This window comes from Cololabis saira, chromosome 12 (assembly GCF_033807715.1).
Source record: "Cololabis saira isolate AMF1-May2022 chromosome 12, fColSai1.1, whole genome shotgun sequence".
Lineage (NCBI taxonomy): Eukaryota > Metazoa > Chordata > Actinopteri > Beloniformes > Belonidae > Cololabis > Cololabis saira.
In genome coordinates, this window is record NC_084598.1 from 15,970,816 (window position 1) to 15,984,549 (window position 13,734).

At 45.5% G+C, this 13,734-nt stretch overlaps 1 protein-coding gene across 1 annotated transcript; it reads left to right on the forward strand.

Annotated features, from left to right (window-relative positions):
- Positions 1 to 120: 120 nt before the first annotated feature.
- zgc:113363 (uncharacterized protein LOC791449 homolog) lies at positions 121 to 12,039 on the forward strand. The gene is made up of 5 exons (XM_061735712.1): positions 121 to 186; positions 1,255 to 1,394; positions 2,179 to 2,301; positions 2,555 to 2,746; positions 10,433 to 12,039. Exons 2-5 carry the CDS (start codon positions 1,268 to 1,270, stop codon positions 10,705 to 10,707), a joined length of 717 nt encoding a protein of 238 aa, XP_061591696.1. The 5' UTR covers positions 121 to 186; positions 1,255 to 1,267; the 3' UTR covers positions 10,708 to 12,039.
- The last annotated feature ends 1,695 nt before the right edge of the window (positions 12,040 to 13,734 follow it).

Consider the following 13,734-nt stretch of genomic DNA (forward strand, 5'->3'; position numbering starts at 1 on the left):
TGCGTGCGTGCGTGCGTGCGTGCGTGCGTGCGTGCGTGCGTGCGTGCGTGCGTGCGTGCGTGCGTGCGTGCGTGCGTGTGTGTGTGTGTTTGTGTGTGTGTGTGTGTATGGGTGAGAAGGAAGTGCAGCAGGCTGCGTTCTTCACAAACGTGAACGCAGGAGACAGAAACAACATAGAAGCTGCAGGTAAGAAACTAACTTTCTGCTTTTACACCTTCAAACAAAACTATCCTTCATTTTTTACAAATCTTTCAACTGATTTATTTAACAAGAAGTTTAAAGTTTGAAATATGCCAGAATGTTCTGCTTCATCGTTAGAACCTAGTTTAGTCAAACTTTCCGTGAGGCGAGCCGTTTTGAGCCGGGTTCTTCTCCATGACAGATTTATGGACGTGAACATACGTGTACGAGATGTTGATGCAGGTCAGAAACATGATGGAAAAAGCCCAAACAAAGAAACAATCCAACAATGGCATGCTTCGAGTTCAGAACCGTGATGTTTCAGAACAACCGGCTGATCTGATGTGTAAGCGTGAAATGATCAGGAAAGTTAAAAGCTGGAATGTGAATCAGACGCCTGTGTGGTTGTTTATGTTGACTGAAGATCCTGATGACCTTCACACGGTCAATGATCTCCACCAGGATCACCAGGATCTATTCACTCAGCTCCAATTGACTCCTGAAGAACATCTGCTCTCAAACTGAAGCTGTTTAAACATAATTTATGGTTTTTAAATCCCCACTCTGACATCCAAACAGATAAGAAACCACTGACAGCCTCACCTCACCTCATGAGGAGTTGTTTCATGAATACCAGGATTTATCGCTGATGGGGAGTAGTTAACTGTGACGTAGAGTTGTTAACTCTGACGGAGTCATTAATTCTGACATGGAGTCTTTAATTCTGACGTAGAGTCGTTAACTCTGACCTGGAGTCGTTAACTTTGACGGAGTTGGTAACTCTGACGGAGTCTTTAATTCTGACGTGGAGTAGTTAACTCTGATGTAAAGTCTTTAATTCTGACGTGGAGTAGTTAACTCTGATGTAAAGTCTTTAATTCTGACGTGGAGTAGTTAACTCTGACGTAGAGTCTTTAATTCTGATGTGGAGTCGTTAACTCTGACGTGGAGCCATTAACTCTGACAGAGTCATTAACTCTGACGTGCAGTCAGCGCAGTTACCAATTCCAGGAGTTTTCATTCGACTGTGGTGTTATCTACACAGAGATGTTGTTCTTTTCTGGTTAACAGCAGGTTCACAGACAGGATGGATTTAACATCACACAACAATGCCTCCGACAACACAGAGGCCAGCACTAACAAGGACTACAACCAATCAGAATGCATCTTGAACCAGCCAAAAGCCAATGGGACACTTCCACATCACAGCACAGGTAAGAGATAAACGCAGCTGGTATGACATTAAATGAGATTAGATTCATGGGTGAAAATTAGATGATCAAGTAAAATGAAATAATTTGTAGACAAACAATGTTATATCAAGACTGGATAAAGAGAGACCATGACCTGGTCATGCCCTGACACCTAACCCTGTCAAACCCTGAAATCAACTGTCCCAGGAACCAACTGTCTCAGAAACCAACTGTCCCAGTAACCAACTGTCTCAGAAATCAACTGTCTCAGAAATCAACTGTCTCAGAAATCAACTGTTCCAGTAACCAACTGTCCCAATAAACAACAGCCCAAGAGTTCTGGGGCCAGCTGATCTCGGACCAACAGTTGAGGGGACTAAGGGACAACAAGTTTGCCCTGTGTAAAATGGGCTTCAAAGCCACTCTTCAGAAACCAATGAGTAAATTTTCCTGGAAACCAGCTGTTTAGATACACGTTGTCCATGGTGATCCGGCGGTAATCAAAGAGGTAATCACTCTTATGACTGGGGCACATTAAATGAGCTGTGTTTTGCTTCTTCTTCAGCAAGTAGCAAACATTATCATATTGTGCCTCTGTTTTGTTCCTCATATCTAAATATAACCAATCATCATCATTCCTGGCGTCACTCATGTGACAGCCAAATCTACCCCAAGCTCAACCCAAGCAGACTTGATGAGCTCATAGCTCGTCTGGTCCAGGACCTTTCAGGTGGTCTCTGAAGTCCTCATCAAGATCTGGTCTCACCGGAAGGCTTCTGAATATTACATTTGTGTTTTTTTGCAGGGGAGGCTCCTCCCCCTCTGTCTGATAGGCTGCAGGACACTGACAACAGTGATGAGTCTTTGACGGACAGCTCCTCTACCAACGACGTCTCTCGACTTCTGCCAGCTCACTGGAAACAGAAAGGTGAGTGTCTCTAAACATCCGCATGTACTAGTAAGTTCTAAATCAATATAACAAGTAAATACGTATCTAGCAAAAAGAGCTAAATGTACTAAGTGGTATGCAAAAATGATCTACGTGGTGTTGCTACATCTAGAAAAACATCTGATGCAGTGGGCCGCAAGAACCCACCTCCCACTTTCCAAAACTATACACATGTTCCTGTCTCTCAGGCCACCTCTGATGTCATGTGTGATGTCATCTCTGTGTCTCCCAGATGAGACCAGCTCATCAGAGGCTCCTGTCTGTACCCCTCCACAGTCCACATGTCCTTCTCTTCCACCTTCTCGATCCTCCACTTCTAACAGACATCATCATCAGAGCACCAATCACAAGCGGTTATCTTCCACAAAAAGCCATGCCTCCTTCAAGACAGATGCCGCCCAAATTAAGGAAGTTGCTGGAGATGGTAAGCCAATAAGATCTGCAGTTTTCCAACACTGATTATTAACAATGACTGTAAGGTGCACTTGCCCACTACAGACTGGGCATGTCCTCGTGAATGGTCCTCTAATCAGAAGAAGCTGATTCGGTGCACACAATAATAATTAAATGGTCTACGCACTGATTGGTTGTTGTCAGTGTGAAAGAGTTGAGTGGTTGGTTGACAGCAAATCTATGATTCTGAGGTAGGTAGGTCCAAGGTCAACACCGACTAACGTCACTCAATGAACCACCTGTGGATAACTCTGGAGGCATCTGGTGTTCAGCCTTACATGTTTGAGTCTATTCTGATGAGGGAGAGGAGCAGATCTAAGGGAGTGTTTCACAGTAGCACACAAGTATTTTCAAGTTCATTACCAATGTCGGCTATTTAAGCCGAACTCTCGCTCTTTTCTACGTCTCTTGTACATTTGCGGATTTTATGGATGCTAGTCGATATGTTGTCTGACGTATAAAACCAGGTTATCCTGCTATGAGGAGGATGTGAAGCTGATCACCAGGTGAAACTCAAGTGGGTGTTTACATAACTTTGTGTTCAAACACGACTGATTTAGTCACAAGCTAACCGACTCTGCCTTGGGTTGATAGTTTATGTGCTTACAGGTTGTGGTGATGCCACTGTGGTTGGATTAGATCCTCGTTTGAGCATCAGTTGCTGAGCAAAACCATGAAACTGTCCACGGTTGGAGAAACTGTCCAGAGTGAAATTTTTAGAACAGTCCATTGTGGGTTGAAGTTATCTGGGCATCAGCCATTAACGTTGACAGTTCAGTTCTTTCGGAAGATTGTGGACAGTGCCGGCATCTAAACAACCTGGGATGCAGCATTTCCATCTCTCTGGGACTTTCCATCATTAGGAGACGCTAAATTTCCCTCTTCGTATCCCCGCAGAGGTCAATGGCGCTGCAGCGTTGTTGGTCTGATGTTCCTGAGCTCAGCAGAATGTGGAAAGTGTAACACTTTGTGTTTCGTACCATGTTGCAGTTTCTGGGACTGGATCATTTTCTAGCTGAATATTTGAATTGTGAAATTGGCCTGTGAAGAAGGTGACAACAAGATTTCAGTTTGCACTTCTGTCTGCTACATTCTACATGCTAAAAACACCCGCCTGTAAGGGGTTCACAGCTAATAGCTTACATTCCAGCTAGCACCGGGTTAAGTCAACCTTCACTCCACGAACTCAGGGGACCACAGGGGACTCCACAATCTCAAGCCAGCAGTTCAAGAACACAAAACAACCTTGCTTCTACTCTCCAACTGAAGATTCATGGAATCACGAGACTTTGAGACAAATCTGAGTCCGTTTTGGTTTCTCAGTTTCTGTTCGCGGTACAACCTCACACATGTGGGCATCCAGAGTTGGCTTATCTGGAAACAAGCCGTCTTTTCTTCATTCTGATCGGATAATTCTGCAGTGACGTGGATTTGTGAACTGTCATTGATCCTATTGCCTTTAAAGATTCCATGTAGGTGTCAATAATCCAGATCCATCATCATTCCTGAGATACGTCCTTGTACAAATACAGCTCAGCAGCTGCTCCACATGGAGACGCTACAGCACCCTGAAGAGCTCACTGATACAAACAAACCCAAAACTGTTTGACATGAATCAATACATTTAGTTAGCCTGATAGATCAGAGCCACATCGAAAAAGATGTAAGTCTGAAAACGATCCATGGGGCCTCCCCATACAAGGGGCCTCCTGATCCATGGGCCCCAGCCGCACGCAGTTGGTTAGCGCTATAACCAATCAAAACAACAAACAAGGTGGTGTAGTCAGAGAAAACGAAACGAGTCAGCTGGAGACTTGTGTGTGCCCACAGATTCTCTCCACGAGGAGAGACTGATTTGATTGGCTCCACATGATGTTTGGGCATAATTAATGTTCTGGTCCATGCATTCCCAGAGATCCTGTCAAGGTGTGTTGTCCAGCCCCGCTGCCTCCAGACATAAATGTTGGTCAGGGTGAATGTTGTGGAGGTTAAACTAGTCTTTTGGTGTGAAGGAGCACATAAACATTATGAAGCCCGGCACATAAAGTAACGCTGCGTTGTGGATAAATGACTTTTAGCTTCTCTCACCTACATTTGTGGGTACAATTAATTTGTAAATCTAACTCGATTTTTAACTATATTTTTTGTTAGAGTTGGATAAACAATACATTTAGGAAATGTAGTTGTTAAACCTAATACTTCCTTGCTTCACTTCAGAGTGGTTGTCCTGGAAACACAATCGTCAGCCATCACCGATATTGACCAATGATCATGAGCACTGATCATTGTCACGTAGGTTCTGGTTCAGCGCTTGGAGTGGAGTGAAAAGAACCCGAGTGGATCCCAACTAAAAAATTATCAAACGTGAATGAGTGCACACTGAGGTGGTGGGTCGCAGCCCTGGACTGCCCCAGACTGTCTTGGACCACCCGGGACTGCCCCGGACCGCCCCAGATAGCCCAAGACCAGCCAAAACTGCCTCGGGCTGTCTGAGAACACCCAAGAGCACCCAAAACTGCTGCAGACCACTCCAGACTGCCTCGGACTGCCCGGGAACACCCGCCTGGACTGCCCCGAACAGGTCCGGGCTGCTCTGAACCGCCAAACCCAGCCTGCTTTAACCCATCCGTACACTTCTACTGGAACCTCATGTGTTTCCTCTGTATTGATACTGGGCTTGACCCGGGTGACAGAAGCTTAACTGGTTGACTGGGGCCAGCTGGAGCACCGATGCCCACGGGGCTTCAGCTCGTTGGCCATTGACTCTGGTGGCAGCTGGGTCAGGTCTTTCCACTGCTGAATTGGAAACGCTGGTTTCCAGGAGTCCTTGTTTCAGCTTCGGGAGGCGAGTCCATCCCGGTGAATGTAAAGTGGGCGAGATAAGGCCTTCTCCTCCTGCAGAGGGATTTGCCTGATAAACAGATGGAGGTGGTTCGTGCTCATCTGTTTTTGTTCCCTTCCACGGGCTGAAGGTCTGATCATGGCGCCGGTGTGACCGTTTCCGGCAGACCGCTGCCTTTTCCGTTAGCATATAGCATCACTTTAGCCAGAAGTGCTTTCTCCAAAGACCAGCGCTGCAAAAACACAGGCTGCCTTCACAACATGGCTCCACCCACTTCCAGACAAAAACCTCTCTGTTGTTCTTTACAGAGACAGTGATGGCTCGGTTCTCTGATCCAGCCGACAACAACCACGCCTCCATCACCTTCCCAGACTAGACATCCACCTTCCAGTCATATCACAATGTTTGTTCATGAAGGCGTGGTCTTCTCTCCGTTGTACCAGCGTTCACTCCTAATAAAAGCATCCCTGTTTAGGGGAGTGTATGGCGTGCGGAGTGGGCGTGACCGGCTGCTGCGAGGCCTCGGACAGCTGCTGCTGCTGTGTGGAGGCGGCGGGGGAGGCGGCGGGGGAGGCGGCCTGCACGGAGGAGGCCTGTCAGGCGGCGCTGGACTGCGGTCTTCTGGAGGACTGCTGCTGCTCGTCCGACTGCATGGAGATCTGTCTGGAATGCTGCTCCATCTGCTTTCCTTCATGAAGCGGCCAACAGAGAAGGACGACCAAGTGATCCTCATGTGTTTCCTCTGTATTGATACTGGGCTTGACCCGGGTGACAGTAGCTTAACTGGTTGACTGGGGCCAGCTGGAGCACCGATGCCCACGTGGCTTCAGCTCGTTGGCCATTGACTCCGGTGGCAGCTCAGCTGGATCAGGTCTTTCCACTGCTGAATCGGAAACGCTGGTTTCCAGGAGTCCTCGTTTCAGCTTCGGGAGGCGAGTCCATCCCAGTGAATGTAAAGTGGGCGTGTCCCAACCAACTGCCAGGCTGGTTTGATTTTATGGAATAACTGAGGGAGGATGAATTTAACTTTTCAGCCAGGATCCTGAACAGGAGCTTCAACAGCACTGTCCAGAGACCTGTCGCTGACATCAGAGGCTTGGTCTCGTTGTCTTTGCGGCGTCCAGGGCCTGCTATCCCTGCCTCCTGAAGTCTCTATGCTTGCCAGAATTGTGAGGCTTCTGGTGCAGAGCTGTTGACAAAAGCCTCTTTGGCTGCCGCTGCAAACACGACCTAAAAGACCTAAAAATGGAACATATTTTAAATATAGTAAATTACTCTCTTCAGACGGGTGTCTTCCCTGCCGCCTTTAAAATGGCGGTGGTGAAGCCCCTTCTGAAGAAGAGTAATTTAGATCACAGCATTTTTAATAACTACAGACCTGTATCCAACTTACCCTTTTTAAGTAAGATTTTAGAAAAGCTGGTTTTTAACCAAGTAAATTATTTTTTAATAAGAAACAATATTTCAGAGAAATTTCAGTCTGGCTTTAGGATGAACCACAGCACCGAGACAGCCCTTTTAAAGATTTTAAATGACATCAGGTGCAATTTAGATAACCGCAAACTGACAGTCTTGGTTCTACTGGATCTTAGTGCCGCCTTCGATACAGTAGACCATCACATTTTATTAAACAGACTGAAGCACCTGGTGGGCCTCTCTGGTGCTGTTTTTAACTGGTTCCGCTCCTATCTCACAGATCGATCTTTCTTTGTAAGTTTGGATACATGTTCCTCCAGAATGCATGAAATTAAGTGTGGGGTCCCCCAAGGGTCAATTTTAGGTCCGCTTCTATTTAACCTTTACATGCTTCCCTTGGGGGACGTCATCAGGAGACACGGCATCAGCTTCCACAGTTACGCTGACGACACACAGCTGTACATCGCCGTGTCTCCTGATGACACAGGGCCACTTGATGCCCTTTTTAACTGTATTTTAGATATTAAGTCATGGATGGCAGATAATTTCCTACAGCTCAACCAGGACAAAACAGAGGTTTTAGTTATTGGTCCTGAAGGCCAGAGAGAGAAACTTTTACCAAAACTACAAGATTTTAAACCTTCGCAACGTGTAAAGAACCTGGGTGTTATTTTTGACTCTGAGCTCACTTTTATTCCACACATAAAGAATATTACGAAAATAGGTTTTTACCATCTTAAGAACATAGCCAGAGTCCGCCCGTTTCTCTCTCAGGCTAGTACGGAGGTGCTGATGCATGCTTTTATCTCTAGTCGTTTAGATTATTGTAATGCCCTGCTCTCTGGTCTTCCTAAAAAGAGTATTAATAACCTACAGCTATTACAGAACTCAGCCGCTCGCGTGCTGACGAGGACCAGAGGGCGGGAGCACATTACACCTGTTTTAAAATCGCTGCATTGGCTCCCCGTCCGTTTCAGGATTGATTTTAAGGTTCTTTTACTGGTTTTTAAGTGTCTTAACGGTCTTGGGCCATCTTATTTATCTGATCTGCTTTTACTGTATCAACCCTCACGGACCCTGAGGTCCTCTGGCACCGGCCTTTTAACCATTCCCCGAACCGCGACCAAAACCCACGGTGAGGCTGCATTCAGCCATTATGGCCCCTCTTTATGGAACAGCCTGCCAGAGAACCTCAGGGCCGCAGAGAATGTTGATATTTTTAAAAGGAGGCTCAAGACACACCTTTTTAGTTTGGCTTTTATCTGATCTTATTTACCTAGTGTTTTTAGCTATGTATTGTGTCTACTTCTTTAGCTCTTTTATCATCTCTAAAACTTTAATCCATTTTAGTGACTTTTTACTTTATGTTATTTATTATTCATCTTAAGTTTTATATAGATTTCTCTAAAATTTTACACTTTTAGGCATTTCTTACTTTCTTTTAATCTTTTACTTTTTAGCTCCAGTGTTTCCTCAGGGGGGTCGTTCACACTGGGAGGTGTGTCTGCTCCGCCCATGGGGGTGTCGTCATGGGGATCCCTCAGGTCTGGGTAGCTGGGGGGGGGCTCCACCTTCTGTGTGGGGTCTGCCCCGGTCTGTCCGGGTTGGGGGGGTCTCTGTGGCGATGCTTCTGGTGGTCGTGGTCGGTGGAGCTTCTCAGTGTGGACGGCCACCCATAGGTAGTGTTTTCCTCACCTGGATCGTTAGTGCTAAGCCATGTCACCAGTCCACTTATTGTGTGTGTGTGTGTGGGTGTGGGCGTGTGAGTGTGTGCACATGTATATGAGTGTGAGTGAGTGTGTGTGTGTGTACGCGTGGGGTCGTATGGAATGTTTTAAATTGTGTTTTTTATTGTTATTTTATTCTGCATGTAAAGCACCATGTGTTGCATTTTATATTGTATGATTTGGCGCTATACAAATAAATAAAGTTTAAGTTTAAACAGGGATGCTTTTATCAGGAGTGAACGCTGGTACAACGGAGAGAAGACCACGCCTTCATGAACAAACATTGTGATATGACTGGAAGGTGGATGTCTAGTCTGGGAAGGTGATGGAGGCGTGGTTGTTGTCGGCTGGATCAGAGAACCGAGTGATCACTTTCTCTGTAAAGAACAACATAGAGGTTTTTGTCTGGAAGTGGGTGGAGCCATGTTGTGAAGGCGGCCTGTGTTTTTGCAGCGCTGGTCTTTGGAGAAAGCAGTTCTGGCTAAAGTGATGCTATATGCTAACGGAAAAGGCGGCGGTCTGCCGGAAACGGTCACACCGGCGCCATGATCAGACCTTCAGCCCGTGGAAGGGAACAAAAACAGATGAGCACGAACCACCTCCATCTGTTTATCAGGCAAATCCCTCTGCAGGAGGAGGAGGCCTTATCTCTGCAGAGCACACGCAGACCCGCCCAGTCCTGCCGGTATCAGCCGCTCAGACCGGACCGGAGCAGCAGCCCGACAGATGATGGAAACATAATCAGATCACACAGAAGCTGCTTTCTGGAGAACTTCCTGAAGCGAAAAGTGAAAGCTTTGATCTGTCCTGCTCCACCACAGTCCAGATCAGCAGTTACCTCCTGAACACAAACCAGGACCTGGAGGTCTTCCTGAGCAGCTGCATCTCACAGATACACCAGAGTCAGGATCTGATACCAGAAACTCTTCAACAGAAAAAGGTTTTTATCATTTGCTGACGTGAAAATGAAGCATGTGCAGCTCACACAACCAAAGTGGCGTTTTAACAATAAGTTCATACTTTTAACCTACAAAAAGAAAGAAGTGATTGTCTCTTTCCCCTTGACTCTTATGTCTTTATGGACAGTATTAACCGGGATGATTAATGAACTGCAGGTCTGGATCCCGGCCCTGGTGGTCTGTAGAGGAACCGCAGGTCTGGGTAACGTGTCTTGTGAGTGCAGATGCATCATTTCAAGTCACCATAGTTTGGTGGTTCTATCAGCTCTCCAAGGTTCTTGATGCAGTGTCGTCTGAGGGTTCTCAGGTCTCCAGCCCAGACCTTCTCCCTTGATCTGAAATTCTCCAGATTCCCAGGATGGTTTAATCATAAGCTGCTCCGGAGAAATCCTTCTAATCTTTCATTTTTTCTCACACCTTTGTTCACAAAGTTGAGCTCTTCAGAGTATCTTTCATGGACCCGTCTCATCACACATTCACCTGCTGATGGCACAGGTGGTTGTTCTCTCTCCACCTTCCTGCCTTTAAATTGTCCCAAACATGATGTCGGAATGTGTTGCAGTTTGGAAATGTAAAATATGATTTATGATTACAAATGTGAATCACAGTAGAAATGAAGTTGATGATAAAAAGCGTTCCATAACTTTATTTAGTCTGAACAGACAAAAATCAGCTGTTTGGTCACCTGCCTGACGTCTGGACTGTCTCCACAGACTGCTGTGTCCACTGCCTGCTGGCCTGTCTGTTCTGCGAGATGCTGTCCATGTGTTCGGCCCTGGGGGAGTGCATGGCGTGCGGAGTGGGCGTGACCGGCTGCTGCGAGGCCTCGGACGGCTGCTGCTGCTGTGTGGAGGCGGCGGGGGAGGCGGCCTGCACGGAGGAGGCCTGTCAGGCGGCGCTGGACTGCGGTCTTCTGGAGGACTGCTGCTGCTCGTCCGACTGCATGGAGATCTGTCTGGAATGCTGCTCCATCTGCTTTCCTTCATGAAGCGGCCAACAGAGAAGGACGACCAAGTGATGTCACAGCTGAACACAGAGGGTTGTTGTGGACCGTCCCAGTCTGGTCCGGTTCTGGTAGTTCTCAGACACGAGTTCTGCAGTCACCAGAGATTCTGATTATTTATGAAAAGTCTGAGGACGTGTTTTGATAAAGTCGTCGGAACATTTCTCAACACCTGTTTTAAAAAAGTCGTGGGAACGTCTCTGAGTACGTGTTTTTTTAATAAAGACTTGGGAACGTTTCTCGACACGTTTTTTAAAAAGTCCTGGGAACGTCTCTGAGGACGTGTTTTAATAAAGAGTTGGAAACATTTCTCAACATATGTTTTAATAAAGTCGTGGGAACATCTCTGAGTACGTGTTTTGATAAACTTGTGGGAATGTCTTTGAAGATGTGTTTTAATAAATTTGTGGGAACTTCTCTGAGGACGTGTTTTAATAAAGTCGTGGGAACGTTTCACAACACGTGTTTTTAAAAAAGTCCTGAGAACGTCTCTAAGTACGTGTTTTGATAAAGTCGTGGGAACATTTCACAACAAATGTTATTTAAAAAAGTCGCAGGAACGTCTCTGAGTACGTGTTTTGATAAAGTCATGGGAACGTTTCTCAACACTTGTTTCAATAAAGTCATGGGAACGTTTCTCAACACTTGTTTCAATAAAGTCATGGGAACGTTTCTCAACACTTGTTTCAATAAAGTCATGGGAACGTTTCTCAACACTTGTTTCAATAAAGTCATGGGAACGTTTCTCAACACTTGTTTCAATAAAGTCATGGGAACGTTTCTCAACACTTGTTTCAATAAAGTCGTGGGAACATTTCTCACCACATGTTTTAATAAAGTTGTGGGAACGTTTCACAACACGTGTTTTTAAAAAATTCCTGAGAACGTCTCTAAGTACGTGTTTTGATAAAGTCGTGGGAACATTTCACAACAAATGTTATTTAAAAAAGTCGCGGGAACGTCTCTGAGTACGTGTTTTGATAAAGTCATGGGAACGTTTCTCAACACTTGTTTCAATAAAGTCATGGGAACGTTTCTCAACACTTGTTTCAATAAAGTCGTGGGAACATTTCTCACCACATGTTTTAATAAAGTTGTGGGAAAGTCTCTGAGGATGTGCTTTAATAAAGTTGTGGGAATGTCTTTGAGGACGTGTTTTAATAAATTTGTGGGAACTTTTCTGAGTACGTGTTTTGATAAAGTCGTGGGAATGTTTCACAACACATGTTTTAATAAAGTCGTGGGAACATTTCTCAACACATGTTTTAATAAAGTTGTGGGAACGTCTCTGAGGATGTGCTTTAATAAAGTTGTGGAAACGTCTCTGAGGGTGTGTTTTCGTCTGTTCTTGTGAAACGTCATCAGCTAGCCTATGTTCTGATCCCATGTCTATGGCTACAGTGGTACGGTCCAAATGCCCGATGGGTTCCGGCTCTGCCTAAAGTTTGAACTTTGATTTTTGTGGTGCAGAATGTAGTTTAGCATGTTTTCCTGTAAGCAAACATTGAAGTTGTCCAGATAAAACTCAGAATTTCTTCTATTTTCACCTACAAACTTTATTACAGCACACCTGATGTACAAAAGCATGAAACAGCTAAAAACACATCCCGTAACGTATGAGTTATGAACGCTCTGTTCTGAGTGGTTCTGCGTGGCAATTAAACCGCCGTGTCTGAGGGCGTTCTCGCCTGTGGGTCAAGCTGTGGTAAAGTTCTCCAGAGCCGGGTGTAGCAGAATATTTTATATAGTAAACGCCCATCCCAAATAAAGGCCAGGTCAAACATTGTTTTTCTGATTGCCAAAAAATATTCAACTATATGCAAATATAGTCAACCTAAACACAAACAAATAACCTTAAACAAATTGAAAAGTGTATGACTATTCATTTAATTTTAGAGACCTCACTGATGACGTGTTATGAAGCTGACCAGCTTGTGTATCAGAGAAAGGCGCAATGCGTATTCAGCACCATGGAGAGCATCACGGCTTCTCACAAGAAATACTGTAGGATGTTCAATTTAAGTTAAATGTAGTTCGACATGCAGAGCAAAGAGCGGAGAAGCAGCAGCCAGAGAATTTGCCGTGTAAAGGGTGAGAAAGTGGGAAAAAAAACAAACTCCAAGAGTTAGCTATGGAAATCAGAAAGTGCACAAGGTTGCATGGTGGAGGGAGAGAAGGGCTAGAGGTTAAAGTGGTAGCTTGGACAAGCGTGACAGACCCCAGCGTGTGTCGCGGAAGATGATATGAGTAATGGGGAGAGAGTTGTATCAGACCTCCAGGAATGACCGCCGTCATGTTGTAGCCCTGTTTGATCTTGCCCTTCGTTGCGGTGCTGATGCGGCACCTGTACGCATCCCACACAAGACGTCTGGGCCCAAAGTACATTTTTTCCACAACTTGTTGCAGCCAGTCTGGGTTCAGTGCATCGTTCATCCACCCATTTTTTGGATGACGCGACACACATTTAATAAAGGCAGGTCCCTAATAAACGCCAGTTGATTTGAGCGATTTAAGCAAATAAACGCCCTGGCCTTTATTTGGGGTTTTACAGTATAACAACAACCAGTGCAGGTTTAGTGATGATGGATTCTGTGTGAAATATTCAAATATTTCTCAATCATACCTTCAAAAAGTCAGTTCCAGTCTTGTGAATCAGCTGATTCATATGGAGGTGTGTAGTGAAGAGAGAGGACCAATCAGGTCTGACCGGGACCAGTTTGGTTTCTGGTGCGTCATCAGCCAGCAGCTTTTATGGATGTGGACCATTCCACCTCATTCCGCAGCAAACCGGCAGCTGCTTTATTTACGAGCTCGTCGAGGTTTCATTGTCCGACTGCGTCAGGATTTCCTTTCCATGTTCTCCAGAAGCAGCAGGTCTTTTCTGCTCTTCACAACCTGACAACTTTAGGTCCTGAACAACAGATTTGACCAGCTTTAAGGTATCATTCTTTAAATCATTTACCAAAGCTGTAGTGCAGCTCGCCAGGAAAAGAACTGGTTGGGTTTCTGCTG